The sequence below is a fragment of the Neolamprologus brichardi genome, chromosome 14, assembly GCF_056152115.1.
Source record: "Neolamprologus brichardi isolate AB-2024 chromosome 14, ASM5615211v1, whole genome shotgun sequence".
Lineage (NCBI taxonomy): Eukaryota > Metazoa > Chordata > Actinopteri > Cichliformes > Cichlidae > Neolamprologus > Neolamprologus brichardi.
Window position 1 is genome coordinate 40953023 of NC_142117.1, and position 21441 is coordinate 40974463.

General features: G+C 37.8%; 1 protein-coding gene across 1 annotated transcript; it reads left to right on the top strand.

Annotated features, from left to right (window-relative positions):
* Positions 1-1494: 1494 nt before the first annotated feature.
* On the top strand, positions 1495-21174 carry LOC148099735 (uncharacterized). Its single transcript, XM_087851704.1, has 10 exons — positions 1495-1518; positions 1589-1713; positions 2363-2441; positions 2749-2826; positions 3496-3573; positions 5172-5216; positions 17186-17230; positions 18024-18068; positions 19607-19696; positions 21121-21174. Exons 1-10 carry the CDS (start codon positions 1495-1497, stop codon positions 21172-21174), a joined length of 663 nt encoding a protein of 220 aa, XP_087707830.1.
* Positions 21175-21441: the final 267 nt, after the last annotated feature.

Sequence of the window (21441 nt, forward strand, 5' to 3'; positions counted from 1 at the left end):
GCACTTTTTTGCAATTTATGTAATCACTATGCACTTAATTCATACATATTATTAAAATCTAGGCTGTAATGGTTGTATTGATGTATAGCAACTTGAAATGCTCCCAAAAATGGCACTACAGCATGTAAAAATATAAAGTAAGCTCTGGCGGACTTGGTTCTATGGTAGGTCTTAAAGGGTTAATAACAGATATGATTCAATGCAGAGAGGTCTATTAACACATACTGAGTTATAAAGGTGACTGGAAAGGAAAAACTCAATGCATCATGGGAATTCCCAGCAGCCTACGTCTATTGCAGCATAACTAAGGGAGGATTCAGGGTCACCTGGTCCAGCCCTAACTATATGCTTTAGCAAAAAGGAAAGTTTTAAGCCTAATCTTGAAAGTAGAGATAGTGTCTGTCTCCTGAATCCAGGCTGCCGGGGGATTCCCATGATGCACTGAGTTTTTTCCTTTCCAGTCACCTTTCTCACTCACTATGTGTTAATAGACCTCTCTGCACTGAATCATACTTATTAGTTATTAATCCACAGCATGTCTTATTAATCCACAGCATGGCTTACAAAAGTATTCGGCCCCCTTGAACTTTCCCACATTTTGTCACATTACAGCCACAAACATGAATCAATTTTATTGGAATTCCACGTGAAAGACCAATACAAAGTGGTGTATACGTGAGAAGTGGAACGAAAATCATACATGATTCCAAACATTTTTTACAAATAAATAACTGAAAACTGGGGTGTGCGTAATTATTCAGCCCCCCGAGTCAATACTTTGTAGAACCACCTTTTGCTGCAATTGGATTCCATTAAAATTGATTCATGTTTGTGGCAGTAATGTGACAAAATGTGGAAAAGGGGGACGAATACATTTGCAAGCCACTGTAAGTACACAGAGAGATAATGAGGGGATGAGGAACAGCTGGGACAAATCAGACCTAACAAGACAAGGGGAAACAAAACTAGACACACTGGATATAGGAAAAGGACTTTCACAATAAAACAGACATAACAAGGGTAATCTGATAAACAAATGAACTTAGCTAACCTAAAGAACTTATAAATAAACATCGACATCCAAACAAACTAAAACTTAAAACGCTGGGTCAACAGACCCAGGAAAGTGACAGTAAAATCATTTATTATACACATTATACTTATTTTCTTAAATTGCTTATCTATTATCTGTATTTTCACCTGGGGGTCTAGGGGTGCTGCTCTTCTTTTCATAACAAATTAGGACATGTTTATGATAACACACTGACAATATCAAGACAAATTTGGCCTTACTCCATCAGTGAACAGCATGCCCATGCTAACTTAAACTAGACCAGCAAGCTAACCACATGTGTACCAAGTGTTACTTAACAATAGGTACCAAACAAATTAACGGAACGAAATTAACTGTAACAGCAGTTTGCAAAACATTGTGACAGTTCTCAAGTGTTCCTACCTCAAATACAGCACGTGTTGCTGTGTTTTTGTTGTTAAATGGACGAGGAGAGTCCGTGGCTGGTGAGAGGATGCAGCATTTTGTCAGTGGAGCATAGAACGACGTCTGTGATTGGTCAACAAGTGAGTAAAGCTGCATCTGATTGTTCGAAAGCCTCAACCAAAGAGCTGCTGGTCACGGCAAGATACCAACTCGCTTGAGCTCTGCGTGAACGGCACATCCGGGACCTTCAGCACTCAGGAGAGATTTATCTTGACGTGTGTATTTACCTTTGATATCCATGATTCGACGCACACTTCGCAAGGTAAAGTTGTATGTTTAACAAGCTAATTAACGTTAGTTAAACGGAATTAAAACAATGCACAATCGATTTGAACAAACTGAAAGTGGTGAATGATGATAAATGTTAAAAAATTACTTAAGATTTATCTTCAACAATAGATATTAGAAGTTAAATTTAACTGTTCTTAAATTCCCACTGGAGTTAAAGGGACCTGCGGCCTAGCATGTGCTCTGCATCTTCAACTGCAGAAACAGTCAGCCTAAGCTCTTTTTAAGTGTAGCTAACTGCAACACACATTTTTTTCAACACAAGATATGTTTGGGGGGATTTAAATGATAATATTAATGTTTTCGTATTTAGCACAAATCAATAGTATTATAGTTATTCGCTCACGGTCTGGGTTTCTGGCCCAGCGTTTCTGACTTTATTCTAAAGTTTTTGAGTTTCTTATGCTTGGTGGTGGGTTAGCTGACTTTGGCATAACGTTATTAACATTGTTTTAAGGAATTTATGTTAGGGCTGTATATTACCACGTTTGTATTTTCATGCCATGTTTCCTGTTTTATTTTGAAAGAGTCTGTTGTGTTCAGTTCATTAATCTCACTTCCCTGTTGTGTCAATAGAATCATTTGTGCGAGCTACTACCCTGCTGTCCCTCCATCCTGTCTCAACCTCCAACAGGAAAATAGAAGTCCTCATATGGTAGGACCAGTGATTGTAGTGTGTGTTACATTGTCCTCATATTGTTTTAAGCTGTGAAGGACATGAGTGTGTTTAAGTAGAAGTCCTCATATGGTAGGACCAGTGATTGTAGTGTGTGTGTTACACTGTCCTCATATTGTTGGGTAGCAGAACTGTACAGTGTTAAGTTTCTATAGAATCTGGTATAAGGAAGTCAGATCCTTCTGTAATAATATTCACTGATACAAATATGATCTGTAGTTAATTATCTAGTCGGGATTTACAGTACAGAATGTTTCTGACGTTATATTGTTGTCTTTTGTTGCAGACACCAAGTGCTGAGGTCCTGTCTCAACCTCCTTCAGACCAATTGGTGAGTGACATACCCACTTCATTCTTCCAACAGGTTACACATTATTTTTTTGTATTTGGTATCAAGTATATGTGTCAGTTGGGCCTAGTGCATAAATGAAATGCACTTTGATTGTATTAAAACAATCAGTTTGAGTCAAAGTTAACCAAAATCAACATTAGCATTAGGAGAAAGTAATTGTCTATACCATTTGTTAGTCCAAACTTTCCCTTAAAGCATCAGCTTGATCTTTATTCTGACTACATTTGATATTTTTGTCCTTTTACACATGTTTTTGTCCATTTAACCTCCCACTGATCAGTTTACATGATTTAATTTCTGGGGAAATAGATGGCTTTACATCAGTGTTGGGTTTAGAGCTTTTATTGACAACAGCAGGAGAAGTAAGAAGTTAGGAACATGAACTCTACATGTGTTCAGTCGTCATGTCCTCATATTGTTTTAAGCTTTGAAGGACATGAGTGTGTTTAAGTAGAAGTCCTCATATGGTAGGACCAGTGATTGTAGTGTGTGTGTTACATTGTCCTCATATTGTTGGGTAGCAGAACTATACAGTGTTAAGTTTCTATAGAATCTGGTATAAGGAAGTCAGATCCTTCTGTAATAATGTTCACTCATACAAATATGATCTGTAGTTAATTATCTAGTCGGGATTTACAGTACAGAATGTTTCTGACGTTATATTGTTGTCTTTTGTTGCAGACACCAAGTGCTGAGGTCCTGTCTCAACCTCCTTCAGACCAATTGGTGAGTGACATACCCACTTCATTCTTCCAACAGGTTACACATTATTTTTTTGTATTTGGTATCAAGTATATGTGTCAGTTGGGCCTAGTGCATAAATGAAATGCACTTTGATTGTATTAAAACAATCAGTTTGAGTCAAAGTTAACCAAAATCAACATTAGTATTAGGAGAAAGTAATTGTCTATACCATTTGTTAGTCCAAACTTTCCCTTAAAGCATCAGCTTGATCTTTATTCTGACTACATTTGATATTTTTGTCCTTTTACACATGTTTTTGTCCATTTAACCTCCCACTGATCAGTTTACATGATTTAATTTCTGGGGAAATAGATGGCTTTACATCAGTGTTGGGTTTAGAGCTTTTATTGACAACAGCAGGAGAAGTAAGAAGTCAGGAACATGAACTCTACATGTGTTCAGTCGTCATGTCCTCATATTGTTTTAAGCTGTGAAGGACATGAGTGTGTTTCAGTTGCCTTCCTCATGTGGTGGGACCAGTGATTGTAATGTGTGTTACATTGTCCTCATATTGTTTTAAGCTGTGAAGGACATGAGTGTGTTTAAGTAGAAGTCCTCATATGGTAGGACCAGTGATTGTAGTGTGTGTGTTACACTGTCCTCATATTGTTGGGTAGCAGAACTGTACAGTGTTAAGTTTCTATAGAATCTGGTATAAGGAAGTCAGATCCTTCTGTAATAATGTTCACTCATACAAATATGATCTGTAGTTAATTATCTAGTCGGGTAGCAGAACTGAATGTTTCTGACATTATATTGTTGTCTTTTGTTGCAGACACCAAGTGCTGTAGTCCTGTCTCAACTTTGTACAGACCAATTGGTGAGTGACATACCCACTTCATTCTTCCAACAGGTTACACATTATTTTTTTGTATTTGGTATCAAGTATATGTGTCAGTTGGGCCTAGTGCATAAATGAAATGCACTTTGATTGTATTAAAACAATCAGTTTGAGTCAAAGTTAACCAAAATCAACATTAGTATTAGGAGAAAGTAATTGTCCATACCATTTGTTAGTCCAAACTTTCCCTTAAAGCATCAGCTTGATCTTTATTCTGACTACATTTGATATTTTTGTCCTTTTACACATGTTTTTGTCCATTTAACCTCCCGCTGATCAGTTTACATGATTTAATTTCTGGGGAAATAGATGGCTTTACATCAGTGTTGGGTTTAGAGCTTTTATTGACAACAGCAGGAGAAGTAAGAAGTCAGGAACATGAACTCTACATGTGTTCAGTCGTCATGTCCTCATATTGTTTTAAGCTGTGAAGGACATGAGTGTGTTTCAGTTGCCTTCCTCATGTGGTGGGACCAGTGATTGTAATGTGTGTTACATTGTCCTCATATTGTTTTAAGCTGTGAAGGACATGAGTGTGTTTAAGTAGAAGTCCTCATATGGTAGGACCAGTGATTGTAGTGTGTGTGTTACACTGTCCTCATATTGTTGGGTAGCAGAACTGTACAGTGTTAAGTTTCTATAGAATCTGGTATAAGGAAGTCAGATCCTTCTGTAATAATGTTCACTCATACAAATATGATCTGTAGTTAATTATCTAGTCAGGTAGCAGAACTGAATGTTTCTGACATTATATTGTTGTCTTTTGTTGCAGACACCAAGTGCTGAGGTCCTGTCTCAACTTTGTACAGACCAATTGGTGAGTGACATACCCACTTCATTCTTCCAACAGGTTACACATTATTTTTTTGTATTTGGTATCAAGTATATGTGTCAGTTGGGCCTAGTGCATAAATGAAATGCACTTTGATTGTATTAAAACAATCAGTTTGAGTCAAAGTTAACCAAAATCAACATTAGCATTAGGAGAAAGTAATTGTCTATACCATATGTTAGTCCAAACTTTCCCTTAAAGCATCAGCTTGATCTTTATTCTGACTACATTTGATATTTTTGTCCTTTTACACATGTTTTTTTCCATTTAACCTCCCACTGATCAGTTTACATGATTTAATTTCTGGGGAAATAGATGGCTTTACATCAGTGTTGGGTTTAGAGCTTTTATTGACAACAGCAGGAGAAGTAAGAAGTCAGGAACATGAACTCTACATGTGTTCAGTCGTCATGTCCTCATATTGTTTTAAGCTGTGAAGGACACGAGTGTGTTTAAGTAGAAGTCCTCATATGGTAGGACCAGTGATTGTAGTGTGTGTGTTACATTGTCCTCATATTGTTTTAAGCTGTGAAGGACATGAGGACATGGGCCCTCTGACCACCACCAGTAGGCAACGGGTGAAGTGTCTTGCCCAAGGACACAATGACCAAGACTGTCGGAGCCGGGGCTCGAACCGGCAACCTTCCGATTACAACTCTTGAGCCCCTTAGCCCCTTAATTTTAGAATTACACACTGCCCAACGCTGACTTTTCCTACAATGCAGAGAAAAAAGCAAACAGACCTATTGCATGCATTGATTCTCATATTTCACTGTTACTTTTCAAAGGCTCAAGGACCAAGTATTCTGGGGTTCCAAGCCACACGCTTTACTCAGCTGCCCTGGACAACATGAAGGGCACCTCTGCCTCAATCACCCTGGACAACAAAAACATTAGCAACACTTCACCAAGAAGGGGTAAACGCACCCAAATACAAAATGTTTTAGCTGAATATACTTGTGATCAAAGGACAAGTTTATTGTTTTCAGACATGACACTATTGAGAGCTTTTATCATAAATCCTTTCATCTCATTTGATTCCCAGCAGAACACAGCACTTCAAATGGTTCATTCCAAGCATCCTTAAAGGAGCAATAAGCAATATCTTTTCACTGCTAGGTGTGCTGTTGTGCACTGCCTGTAAACCAAACCAAAGTCTATGGCTGGAGATCAACACAGAGAGAGGGATTATGACTTCATGCTGTACTCCAGATGTAATTACACCTCTAGTTATTCACATAGCCATTTTTAATTCCTTCAACCTAAGTATGATGAATTGTGCTTATTGCTCCTTTAAAGTGCTCCAGTAGAAAGCAAGGTTTAAGAACATTTTGCATTCACATTAAGATATTTTCTTTTGTTTCCATTTATGACAGCTGGGAAGGTGAGAATCAAGTGGACAAATGATGAAGTGAAGGTTGCTGAGCGGCACGTTTCACTTCATAACAAGCTGCAAAGTACCAGGTAAAAAGGAATGTGACTGCTGCCTCCAAGCAGAGCCGGCAGCTCTGAAAGGCAGAGACTGGGTTCTCATAAGGTACTACATCCACAACAGGATCATAGCATTAAAAGAAAGATGCAAGAAAAAAAGAAACAAGCAAGAGAGATACTTTGTTACTTCCACAGTTATGTCAGTATTGCAGTTTTCTGTATTGCATTGTTCTTACTCATAAATCTGTGTTTTATGCTGGGTGCTTTTTGCAATTAAATGATAAGAAAGACAGATAATGTTCCACGTTTTTATTCACATGAACATTCACTACAAAATGAATTAATGCATTACAATATTAAGACTTAAAAAGTAGACTGACCACATTTGACCTATGTCTTTTTTTAAGTCTCTACACAGCTCAGATTTACTGTTTTATTAACACATAAATGTCTGATATTTCTGTCAGAAGTTACCCGACTGGTGAGCATTACTATTGTGCATCCATGCCTATTATATTGTAATCTCAAAAGGAGCCAAGCTAAAAATACAGAACCTACCCTTACCTAGTCCTTATAAGTCATGTATACTTGAAAATTATGTGTTTCCATGGGCTTCACAATTCACCTAAACATGAAATATCAGTGTGTGACCTTATGGTACTCATAAGTCACATAAACCTGACAGTGTCCTCACAAGTAGCAGTAAATTCAGGTTTGACCAAAATTTAGCCCTAGCCAAAATCTCAACAGATGGGCGTGTTCCTGGAAGCATGGGTCAAACCTTTTCTGATTCCCATGCCTCTAGGACCTTCGGAAAGGCACGTTCCCATTTGTCACATTTTTGTCATATGTGCTGATATATCACGAAAACACGTATGTGTGTGTGTGTGTGTGTGTGTGTGTGTGTACTTGTTTTCATGACATCTTAGGACAATTTTATGATAACACACTCACAAAATGAGGACGCTCAGAAAAATGAGGACATTTTTGAGGTCCTCATTTTTCTGAGCCTTCTAAAGTGTTCTAGAGGCTCCCAACATGCTCCCAAACCAAAAATCTCGAAAGTCCTGAAACATCACAATTTTATGAAAAAGTGTGTTTAAGTGTGTTTAGCGTTTTTCCTCATTTTCAGTCTTCGCACCTACTGGCCAGTTTTGGAACTTAACACACTTTAAACACACTTTCAGTGACGTCACTCTGCGAGTCCTCATATTGTAGGTGTGTCAGACACAATAACACATTTGACCCAGGTTATACCCTTCTGGGGCTTAGCGGACACATGCGTGGACAGCACCTTTTAGCTCTTATGTCCACAGTCGTATTCAATGTTGAAATGGAGGTGAACTGTATTTGAATCATTCGTGGAATAATAACAGATAAGATTTGAGGCTTCTGAAAATTGTTCGTTCAAACCTTGCCAATTAAACAATCATTCTAACACACATCAAAAACTTTTCACATTTTTATACATATTAGGGTGAGCTATAAGCAAGGGTAACAACAGTTAAATCAGGCAAATCTTGACAAAAATGAAGGTCTTTAGATTCAGTTATCAGTGCCTGCACATCTTGGGTTTTTTTGTTGTTGACAAAATGTCTCGAAATATAAAGTTTCAACATTTGTCTAATTATATTACTATTAATTAATGAGTCTTACTTCTCAAGATCAATGCACAAATTGTCTGACCTTCTCTATGCAGAATGATGTGTGTGCAGATTTTGACCCTTGAAGAGTTTATATTAATCTGCATTAATATAATTGCATCTGCAATCTGCAGTTGAACTTGGAGATTCCTGCCGCTGTCATCTGATTCAGTATGATCATCAGGCTCAGTCTCAACTCTGTGTATCTACAAGAATTGATGAAAAAAGTCAACACTTCATTAATTATATTTTAAATTCAACTTACCTTATACTTTTTTACAATATAGTATAAAATGCATATTGTTTCTTTAAAAACTAATAACACACTATTAAAAACTGCAGAATGCACAATTCCAGCTTCATTTAGTAATTCAATTAGTAAATAAAAGTGAGTAATTAAGTCACTTAATTAACTAAGCAACTGTAAATGTCACAGTATGCAGCAGTACAATTCAATTTCAATTCAATTTTGTTTATATAACGCCAAATCACAAAAAACGTCGCCTCAAGGCACTTCATAGGTACAGAGAAAAACCCATCATATGAGCAAGCACTTTGGCAACAGTGGGAAGGAAAAACTCCCTTTTAACAGGAAGAAACCTCTGGCAGAACCACGCTCAGGGAGGGCCGGCCATTTGTTGCGACCGGTTGGGGTGAGAGAAGGAAAACAGGATGAAAGACATGCTGTGGAAGAGAGACAGAGGTTAATAACAGATATGATTCAATGCAGAGAGGTCTATTAACACATAGTGAGTGAGAAAGGTGACTGGAAAGGAAAAACTCAATGCATCATGGGAATCCCCGGCAGCCTACGTCTATTGCAGCATGACTAAGGGAGGATTCAGGGTCACCTGGTCCAGCCCTAACTATATGCTTTAGCAAAAAGGAAAGTTTTAAGCCTAATCTTGAAAGTAGAGATAGTGTCTGTCTCCTGAATCCAAACTGGAAGCTGGTTCCACAGAAGAGGGGCCTGAAAACTGAAGGCTCTGCCTCCCATTCTACTTTTAAATACTCTAGGAACAACAAGTAAGCCTGCAGTGCGAGAGCGAAGTGCTCTAATAGGGTGATATGGTACTACAAGGTCATTAAGATAAGATGGGGCCTGATTATTTAAGACCTTGTATGTGAGGAGCAAGATTTTGAATTCAATTCTGGATTTAACAGGAAGCCAATGAAGGAAAGCCAAAATAGGAGAAATATGCTCTCTCTTTCTAGTCCCTGTCAGTACTCTTGCTGAAGCGTTTTGGATTAGCTGAAGGCTTTTCAGCGAGTTTTTAGGACATCCTGATAATAATGAATTACAGTAGTCCAGCCTGGAAGTAATCAATGCATGAACTAGTTTTTCAGCGTCACTCTGAGACAGGATATTTCTAACTTTAGAGATGTTGCGCAAATGGAAGAAAGCAGTCTTACATATTTGTTTAATATATTCGTTGAAGGACATGTCCTGGTCAAAAATGACTCCAGGGTTCCTAACAGTATTACTGGAGGCCAAGGTAATGCCATCCAGAGTAAGAATCTGGTTAGATACCATATTTCTAAGATTTTCAGGGCTGAGTACAATAACCTCAGCTTTATCTGAATTAAGAAGCAGAAAGTTAGCAGCCATCCAGGTCTTTATGTTTTTAAGACATTCCTGCAGTTTAACTAATTGGTGTGTGTTACCTGGCTTCATGGATCGATAGAGCTGCATGTCATCTGCATAGCAGTGAAAATGTATGCTATGTCTTCTAATGATGCTGCCTAAGGGAAGCATGTATAATGTAAACAGAATTGGTCCTAGCACTGAACCCTGTGGAACTCCATAATTGACCTTGGTGGGTGAAGAGGACTCTCCATTTACATGTACAAACTGGAGTCTATTAGATAGATATGATACAAACCACTGCAGTGCAGTACCTGTAATACCTACAGCATGTTCTAATCGCTCTAATAGGATATTATGGTCAACAGTATCGAACACTGCACTAAGGTCTAGCAGGACAAGCACAGAGATGAGTCCACTGTCAGAGGCCATAAGAAGATCCTTTGTAACCTTCACTAAAGCTGTTTCTGTGCTGTGATGAGCTCTGAAACCTGACTGAAACTCTTCAAATAAACCATTCCTCTGCAGATGATCTGTTAGCTGTTTGACAACTACTCTTTCAAGGATGTTTGATATGAAAGGAAGGTTGGAGATTGGCCTATAATTAGCTAAGACTGCTGGGTCTAGAGATGGCTTTTTGAGTAAAGGTTTAACTACAGCCAGCTTGAAGGCCTGTGGTACATAGCCGATTATTAGAGATATGTTGATCATATTTAAGATCGAAGAATTAATTAATGGCAGGACTTCTTTGATCAGTTTTGTAGGAATGGGGTCTAAAAGACACGTTGATGGTTTGGAGGAAGTAATTATTGAAGTTAACTCAGAAAGATCAATTGGAGAAAAAGAGTCTAACTTAACATCAATGGCACTAAAAGTAGCTGTAGAAAATATTAAATCTGTGGGATGATTATTGGTAATTTTTTCTCTAATGATAAGAATTGTATTTGTGAAGAAGTTCATGAAGTCATTACTAGTTAACGATGGTTGGCTCAAAAGAGCTCTGACTTTTTGTCAGCCTGGTTTTCAGGAAACACTCTTAAATGTTAAGTTTCTATGCCATATGTTAAAACAAGATCTAGAGTGTGATTAAAGTGGTGGGTAGGTTCTTTTACATTTTGAGAGAAGCCAATTGAGTCTAATAACAGATTAAATGCCATGTTGAGGCTGTCATTTTTAGCATCTACATGGATGTTAAAATCACCCACAATAATTATTTTATCTGAGCTGAGCACTAAATCAGATAAAAAGTCTGAGAAATCAGACTCTGTGTAAGGCCCAGGTGGACAATATATGATAACAAATAAGACTGGTTTCTAAATTTTTGCAGCTGGGGTGGACAATGTTAAGCATCAGGATTTCAAATGAATTAAAAGTCTGTCTTGGTCTTTCGTTAATTAATAGGCTGGTGTGAAAAATTGCTGCCACACCGCCCCCTCGGCCTGTGCTTCGAGGTTTTTGGTAGTTGGAATGACTCGGGGGTGTTGATTCATTTAAACTAACATAATCACCCGGCTGCAACCAGGTTTCTGTAAGGCAGAGTAAATCAATTTGTTGATCAATTATTAAGTCATGTACTAACAGATAGGGCTGGACTATATCATACCGTTCACGGAAATACCGGTGTAATTTTGGGCAACGATAGGAAAATGAAATATCGTGATAGCATATGGGTAAAACGCGCATGCGCAGTGCCTATGTTTACATACGCACATGGCGGCGACGCAGAATGAGAAGAGCGAAAGTGGATCGTTAAATGAAACGGATGAACCAGAATTGGTTTATAAAAATGCTGCAACTTCAGTGGTGTGGAACTGGTTTAGCTTTCATACGTCAGACACACAACAAAGCCCTACTTTTGGTAGCGCATGCTAGCAGGCCGTCGTTATTACCGTGTTGTTTGGAAAATACGGCACACTTAAAATCAATCCTTTGATTTTTCTGAAAATTGACAGTGCCCCTTTAATCCCGTGTGCCTTATGTATGAATTCTGGTTGTGTTTACTGATCTCGAAATGATTTTATGTGGTACACGGCGCTCGAAAATCTGTCAAATGTTTCAGTACGACTTTGCTAAGCTAAGAAGCCGCACCGCTTGATGGATTGTCGGAGCATTACGGCTATCGTAGGCAGGAGCCTCGCGGAGTGATATGTACTGTGCTTCAACATAATATTACCGTATTGTGTGTGTATAACCTCTTTTTAAGTTTTGTGGATATTATACATGGTTATGCTGAGGATATGTCGGCCAATTTCCACTGGAAATGCCTTTTGGTTAAACTGTCAGCAAGGAATTTGCACTGTTACATTTTTATATAACTTTAATGCACATAAACAACAGCTGCTTGTTTAAGTGAAAATACTTTGATGGGGTTTTTTGCACTAATAAAGTTGTGGAGTTGTAAAGTATTTTGTCTAGTGTCAATTATATTGTCAGTTATATCGTTATCGCAAATTTTCAAATGTATATTGTGATAAATATTTTTGGTCATATCGCCCTGCTCTACTAACAGAGACTTGGAGGAGAGAGACCTAATATTTAATAATCCACATTTCACAGTTTTACTCTTTGTTTAAGATGTGGATACTGTATTGTTCTTTCATTGTGATTTTTTAAGTTTGTTGTTTATTGCTGGTTTTTAGTTTGTTTTTTTGTCTGTTTGGGAGCTGACCAAGTCTCAAAGGAGATGTGTTTTTTTTTTTTTTTTGGGGGGGGGGGGTGTAACAGGAGGAGAGTAGCTGCAGAGAGGCGTGCAAGACTGCTTCCTGGTCCCAACTCTGGATAGTCATATTTTGGGGGGTTTAATAAATTTGTCCATATTTCTAATGACAGCTGCTCCATCCAAAGTGGGATGGATGCCGTCTCTCCTAAAAAGACCAGGTTTCCTCCAGAAGGTTTGCCTATTATCTATGAAGCCCACATCGTTTCTGGGACACCACTCAGACAGCCAGCAATTTAAGGAGAACATGCGGCTAAACATGTCACTCCTGGTCTGATTGGGGAGGGGACCAGAGAAAACTACAGAGTCCGACATTGTTTTGGCAAAGTTACACACCGATTCGATATTGATTTTAGTGACCTCCGATTGGCGTAACCAGGTGTCATTACTGCCGACGTGAATTATGATTTTACTGAATTTACGTTTACCCTTAGCCAGCAGTTTTAAATTTCCTTCAATGTCGCCTGCTCTGGCCCCTGGAAGACAATTGACTATGGTTGCCGGTGTCTCTAGCTTCACATGTCTGAGAACAGAATCACCAGTTACCAGAGTTTGACCCCTGATGGGTGTGTCGCCGAGTGGGGAAAAACGGTTAGACACATGTATGAATTTGAGGAGTGGACCCAAAATGCAGACACAAAGGAACGTGAAAGAAAATTTGAAAATAACAGAAAGCAAGCCGTTTATTAAGGCTGGCAAAAGAGGCGGAACCAGCTTCCAGTTTGGATTCGGGAGACAGACACTATCTCTACTTTTAAGATTAGGCTTCAAACTTTCCTTTTTGCTAAAGCATATAGTTAGGGCTGGATCAGGTGACCCTGAATCCTCCCTTAGTTGTGCTGCAGTAGACGTAGGCTGCCGGGGGATTCCCATGATGCATTGAGTTTTTTCCTTTCCAGTCACCTTTCTCACTCACTATGTGTTAATAGACCTCTCTGCACTGAATCATACTTGTTATTAATCCACAGCATGTCTTTATCCTGTCTTCCTTCTCTCACCCCAACCGGTCGCAGCAGATGACCGCCCCTCCCTGAGCCTGTTTCTGTCGGAAGTTTCTTCCTGTTAAAAGGCAGTTTTTCCTTCCCACTGTCGCCAAAGTGCTTGCTCATAGGGGTTGATGATTGTTATGAGCAAAGATTTCAGTCTGTAGATGTGCAAGGCTGGTAGAGACAGACCCTAAAAGACTGGCAGCTGTAATTGCAGCAAAAGCTGGTTCTACAAAGTATTGACTCAGGGGGTTGAATAATTACGCACACCCCACTTTTCAGTTATTTATTTGTAAAAAAAAATGTTTGGAATCATGTATGATTTTCGTTACACTTCTCACGTGTACACCACTTTGTATTTGTCTTTCACGTGGAATTCCAATAAAATTGATTCATGTTTGTGGCTGTAATGTGACAAAATGTGGAAAGGTTCAAGGGGGCCGAATACTTTTGTAAGCCACTGTAAGTACACAGAGAGATAATGAGGGGATGAGGAACAGCTGGGACAAATCAGACCTAACAAGACAAGGGGAAGCAAAACTAGACACACTGCACATAGGACAAGGACTTTCACAATAAAACAGACATCACAAGGGGAATATAATAAAAAAAATGAACTTAGCTAACCTAAAGAACTTATAAATAAATAAATAAACAGTGACATCCAAACAAACTAAAATTTAAAACGCTGGGTCAACAGACCCAGGAAAGTGACAGTAAAGTCATTCATTATGCACATTATACTTATTTTTTAAATTGCTTATCTAATATCTGTATTTTCACCTGGAGGTCTAGGGGTGCTGCTCTTGTTTTCATGACAAATTAGGACATGTTTATGATAACACACTGACAGAATCCGGACAGTTTTGTCATTACTGCAACAGTGCACAGCATGCCCATGCTAGCTTAAACTAGACCAGCTAGCTAACTACATGTGTATTAAGTGTTACTTAAGAATAGGAACCAAACAAATTACATTGTGACAGTTGTAAAGTGTTTCTACCTCAAATGCAGAGCGTGTTGCTGTGTTCTTGTTGTTAACTGGACCAGAAGAGTCCGTGGCTGGTGAGAATGCAGCATTTCGTCCGTGGAGCCTAGAACGACTTCTGTGATTGGTCAGTGAGTCAATAAAACAGCATTCGATTGGTCAAAAGCCTCAATCAAAGAGCAGCTGTTCAAGGCAAGATACAAACTCGCCGGAGCACTGAGTGAACGGCACATCCGGGAGCTTCAGCACTCAGGAGAGACTTATCTTGAACTATGTATTTACCTTTGATATCCATCCTTCGACGCACGTTTCGCAAGGTAAAGTTGTATGTTTAACAAGCTAATTAACGTTAGTTAAATGGAATTAAAACAACACACAATCGATATGAATAAATGAAAGTTGTGCATGATGATACATGGTAATAAATATACTTTAGCTTTATCTTCAGCAACAGATATTAGAAGTTAAATTTAATTGTTTTTAAATTTCCACCGGAGTTAAAGGGGCCTGCGGCCCTCTCTGCATCTGCAACTGCAGAGACAGTCAGTCTAAGCTCTTTTTAAGTGTAGGCTACTGCAACACGCATTTTATTTCAACGCAAGATATGTTTTCTGGGATTTAATTGATAATATTAATGTTTTCCTGTTTAGCACAAATCAATGACATTAGTGTTTCAGTAATGGTAGTAAAGTGCACAGTTTACAGTATTTTTCCGTGTATTGGCATGTTAAAATTATTCGTGAAGGTAATTTAATGTCACATTACATTTGCAAAGTGTTTGCACTGGTATATTAGTCTGATTAGCAAATGTGTTGTGATTTAAGGCAGAAAAATACTATTTAAAATACCATGTAAAGAAAGTACTGGTCTGTTTTGTCTTGCTGACTTTTCGTCATTTTCTCATGAAGATGTGTACAGGTTGAGCAGATTGAGAGTGAAGAACATGTCAAAAAGAAGACTCAGACTTCGTCCTGAAGCAGAGGCTGCTCACTTTATTTTATCTGGAAGTGACAAGCCTTGTTTAAAGGCCCAATGGATCAATGACTATAAAGGTATGTTATATGTTGTTCCTTATGGCTACTGCATGAATATTACCAGAGCTGCAACTAATGTTTATTATAATATTTAATAATATATAACAATTGCTTCAGTTTCCCTGAGGGAACCTCCCAAAGTGATCAATAAAGTTATCTATCTATCTATTTATCTATCTGTCTATCTAGATTAAAAAATGTTTTATATTTGCATGTATTTGAAATTTGTTGCAAACTATTTTAATAATTGTTTTTTTATTATTAGTATTTATTTATTGTATCAACTCATTTGTTGCAGCCCTGAACGTAAGCATCTAGATGTTCCCCTCACAATTAAAATTTTTTATGATTGTTCGTTCTGCATATGTTTTGTCACTGGCTGATCAGCTGCAGTAAACCTGATTTGGATTGTATTACTTAACGCTACTTATTGAACATCTTGTATTAGGACGTGGTGTATTTGCCTCTGAACCAATTGAAAAGGGATCCTTTGTGGTCGAGTACCGTGGGGAGCTTATCTCAGAACATGAACGGGACAAGCGGCAGAAAAAGTACACAGAAAAGCAAACTGCTTTCCTATTTGATTTTAAATGGAAAAATAGCACATGGTGGTAAGTAAAGGCATATACAATATCAGTTGTTCTTTACAACATTATGTTTTTAGTGAACAAAACATATGTTCTTTTCTTCACTTTTAGCATTGATGCCTCCCGTGAAGAAGACTCACTTGGCCGGCTGGTTAATGATGACCACAAGTACCCAAACTGCAAGATGAAACAGCTGGCAGTCCAGGATAAACCTCATCTCTGCTTGTTTGCTATTGAAAATATCCAAGCGGAGAGTGAAATCACCTATGACTATGGAAAATCTATGTGGCCATGGCGAGCTCTGGTAAGTAAATCCTCTTCATAGATTGTGCAGTACAGGAAATGTTAAATATTAGTAGATGAAAAGATAGATATTATTCTAGTTATGATGACCAGAGTAGATCAGTGCTGGGTTTAGAGCTTTTATTGACAAAATTTAATATTTTTGTCCTTTTACACATGCTTTTGTCCATTTAACCTGAAGCTGATCAGTTTACATGATTGGATTTCTGGGGAAATAGATGGCTTTACATCAGTGTTGGGTTTAGAGCTTTTATTGACAACAGCAGGACAAGTTAGAAGTCAGGAACATGAACTCTACATGTGTTCAGTCGTCATGTCCTCATATTGTTTCAAGCTGTGAAGGACATGAGTGTGTTTCAGTTGCCTTCCTCATGTGGTAGGACCAACAACTGTAGTGTGTGTTACACTGTCCTCATATTGTTTTAAGGTGTGAAGGACATGAGTGTGTTTCAGATTACGTCCTCATATGGTTGGACCAACAACTCTAGTGTGTGTTACACTGTCCTCATATTGTTGGGTAGCAGAACTGTACTGTGTTAAGTTTCTATAGAATCTAGAATAAGGAACTCAGATCCTTCTGTAATAATGTTCACTGAAACAAGTATGATCTGTAGTTAATGAGCTAGTCAGCATTTATAGTACAGAATGTTTCTGACATTATATTGTTGTCTTTTGTTGCAGACACCAAGTGTTGAGACCCTGTCCCAACCTCCTCCAGACCAAGAAGTGAGTGACAAATCCACTTCATTCTTCCAACAGGTTACACATTATTTTTTGTATTTGGAATCAAGTATATGAGTCAGTTGGGCCTAGTGCATAAATGAAATGCCCTTTGATTGTATTAAAACAATCAGTTTGAGTGAAAGTTTCCCAAAATCAACATTAGCATTAGGAGAAAGAAATTGGCTATACCAGTTGTTAGTCCACACTTTCCCTTTAAAGCATCAATTTGGTCTTTATTCCAATTAAATGTAATATTTTTGTCCTTTTACACATGTTTTTGTCCATTTAACCTGAAGCTGATCAGTTTGCATGATTGGATTTCTGGGGAAATAGTTGGCTTTACATCAGTGTTGGGTTTAGAGCTTTTATTGACAACAGCAGGACAAGTTAGAAGTCAGGAACATGAACTCTACATGTGTTCAGTCGTCATGTCCTCATATTGTTTCAAGCTGTGAAGGAGATGAGTGTGTTTCAGTTGCCTTCCTCATGTGATAGGACCAACAACTGTAGTGTGTGTTACACTGTCCTCATATTGTTTTAAGGTGTGAAGGACATGAGTGTGTTTCAGAATACGTCCTCATATGGTTGGACCAACAACTCTAGTGTGTGTTACACTGTCCTCATATTGTTGGGTAGCAGAACTGTACAGTGTTAAGTTTCTATAGAATCTAGAATAAGAAACTCAGATCCTTCTGTAATAATGTTCACTGAAACAAGTATGATCTGTAGTTAATGAGCTAGTCAGCATTCATAGTACAGAATGTTTCTGACATTATATTGTTGTCTTTTGTTGCAGACACCAAGTGTTGAGACCCTGTCCCAACCTCCTCCAGACCAAGAAGTGAGTGACAAATCCACTTCATTCTTCCAACAGGTTACACATTATTTTTTGTATTTGGAATCAAGTATATGAGTCAGTTGGGCCTAGTGCATAAATGAAATGCCCTTTGATTGTATTAAAACAATCAGTTTGAGTGAAAGTTTCCCAAAATCAACATTAGCATTAGGAGAAAGAAATTGGCTATACCAGTTGTTAGTCCAAACTTTCCCTTTAAAGCATCAATTTGGTCTTTATTCCAATTAAATTTGATATTTTTGTCCTTTTACACATGTTTTTGTCTATTTAACCTGAAGCTGATCAGTTTGCATGATTGGATTTCTGGGGAAATAGTTGGCTTTACATCAGTGTTTGGTTTAGAGCTTTTATTGACAACAGCAGGACAAGTTAGAAGTCAGGAACATGAACTCTACATGTGTTCAGTCGTCATGTCCTCATATTGTTTCAAGCTGTGAAGGACATGAGTGTGTTTCAGATTACGTCCTCATATGGTTGGACCAACAACTGTAGTGTGTGTTACACTGTCCTCATATTGTTGGGTAGCAGAACTGTACAGTGTTAAGTTTCTATAGAATCTAGAATAAGAAACTCAGATCCTTCTGTAATAATGTTCACTGAAACAAGTATGATCTGTAGTTAATGAGCTAGTCAGCATTTATAGTACAGAATATTTCTGACATTATATTGTTGTCTTTTGTTGCAGACACCAAGTGTTGAGACCCTGTCCCAACCTCCTCCAGACCAAGAAGTGAGTGACAAATCCACTTTATTCTTCCAACAGGTTACACATTATTTTTTGTATTTGGAATCAAGTATATGAGTCAGTTGGGCCTAGTGCATAAATGAAATGCCCTTTGATTGTATTAAAACAATCAGTTTGAGTGAAAGTTTCCCAAAATCAACATTAGCATTAGGAGAAAGAAATTGGCTATACCAGTTGTTAGTCCAAACTTTCCCTTTAAAGCATCAATTTGGTCTTTATTCCAATTAAATGTAATATTTTTGTCCTTTTACACATGTTTTTGTCCATTTAACCTGAAGCTGATCAGTTTGCATGATTGGATTTCTGGGGAAATAGTTGGCTTTACATCAGTGTTGGGTTTAGAGCTTTTATTGACAACAGCAGGACAAGTTAGAAGTCAGGAACATGAACTCTACATGTGTTCAGTCGTCATGTCCTCATATTGTTTCAAGCTGTGAAGGAGATGAGTGTGTTTCAGTTGCCTTCCTCATGTGATAGGACCAACAACTGTAGTGTGTGTTACACTGTCCTCATATTGTTTTAAGGTGTGAAGGACATGAGTGTGTTTCAGAATACGTCCTCATATGGTTGGACCAACAACTCTAGTGTGTGTTACACTGTCCTCATATTGTTGGGTAGCAGAACTGTACAGTGTTAAGTTTCTATAGAATCTGGTATAAGGAACTCAGATCCTTCTGTAATAATGTTCACTGAAACAAGTATGATCTGTAGTTAATGAGCTAGTCAGCATTCATAGTACAGAATGTTTCTGACATTATATTGTTGTCTTTTGTTGCAGACACCAAGTGTTGAGACCCTGTCCCAACCTCCTCCAGACCAAGAAGTGAGTGACAAATCCACTTCATTCTTCCAACAGGTTACACATTATTTTTTGTATTTGGAATCAAGTATATGAGTCAGTTGGGCCTAGTGCATAAATGAAATGCCCTTTGATTGTATTAAAACAATCAGTTTGAGGGAAAGTTTCCCAAAATCAACATTAGCATTAGGAGAAAGAAATTGGCTATACCAGTTGTTAGTCCAAACTTTCCCTTTAAAGCATCAAGTTGGTCTTTATTCCAATTAAATTTGATATTTTTGTCCTTTTACACATGTTTTTGTCTATTTAACCTGAAGCTGATCAGTTTGCATGATTGGATTTCTGGGGAAATAGTTGGCTTTACATCAGTGTTGGGTTTAGAGCTTTTATTGAAAACAGCAGGACAAGTTAGAAGTCAGGAACATGAACTGAGTTACAGTACTCAAATAAATTATAATTACAAATTAATTACAAATATTGAATCTATTACATTTCATTTTAGGCCAGACAAAACACTCAAGTTTTCACCTACCACCAGACAGCTACCTCAGAGCAGGTAAGCCAGCTGCCTTTTTCTTCTTCATTCAAATTGTTTATGCTATGTGACTATGCATATTTACTACATGAAAACATATGGTAGAACCACAAGTCAGACTAAGTTTCTTCATATTTGATTCTCGATATGGACAGTTGAGAGCAAGCCACCGTCTGCAAAATCTAAAGCAGCATCATGCTCTGTGTGAGGAACGTTATGGTGAAGCCATGATAGAGATATGTAAGAGAGAGAAGCAGAGGACTTTGACTCTGTTGAGCAGAATGAATAATTCTGTGAGTATGCAAATCCAACCAAAGACCAAACATTGTTTTAGTTATATACAAATGAATTATTTTTAAGCTATTTATTTTACTAGAACAGTATTTTAAAACATCCATGGGCCAATAATCATAGGCATACAATCATACACTTTTACATCATATGACAGAGGGATTACAGTCCTAATAGTATGTCACTGGTAGCTAAGTGAGCAAAATATTTTGAAAGTAAAATTATTTAATCATTTCCAACTTGATATAACTAGGAGTAAACTGTCTATTCAGTAAATATTAATGTCAATTATTAATATTGTTTTACAGGTTCAACAACCCTTGGTTGATGATGGTGGATTTCATGATGGAAACTCTGCAAGCCTAAGTGACCAGGTAATGAGTATGACTCAGTAGTCAATTATATTGTTGTTGGGTAGCAGAACTGTACTGTGTTAAGTTTCTATAGAATCTAGAATAAGAAACTCAGATCCTTCTGTAATAATGTTCACTGAAACAAGTATGATCTGTAGTTAATGAGCTAGTCAGCATTCATAGTACAGAATGTTTCTGACATTATATTGTTGTCTTTTGTTGCAGACACCAAGTGTTGAGACCTTGTCCCAACCTCCTCCAGACCAAGAAGTGAGTGACAAATCCACTTCATTCTTCCAACAGGTTACACATTATTTTTTGTATTTGGAATCAAGTATATGAGTCAGTTGGGCCTAGTGCATAAATGAAATGCCCTTTGATTGTATTAAAACAATCAGTTTGAGTGAAAGTTTCCCAAAATCAACATTAGCATTAGGAGAAAGAAATTGGCTATACCAGTTGTTAGTCCAAACTTTCCCTTTAAAGCATCAATTTGGTCTTTATTCCAATTAAATGTAATATTTTTGTCCTTTTACACATGTTTTTGTCCATTTAACCTGAAGCTGATCAGTTTACATGATTGGATTTCTGGGGAAATAGATGGCTTTACATCAGTGTTGGGTTTAGAGCTTTTA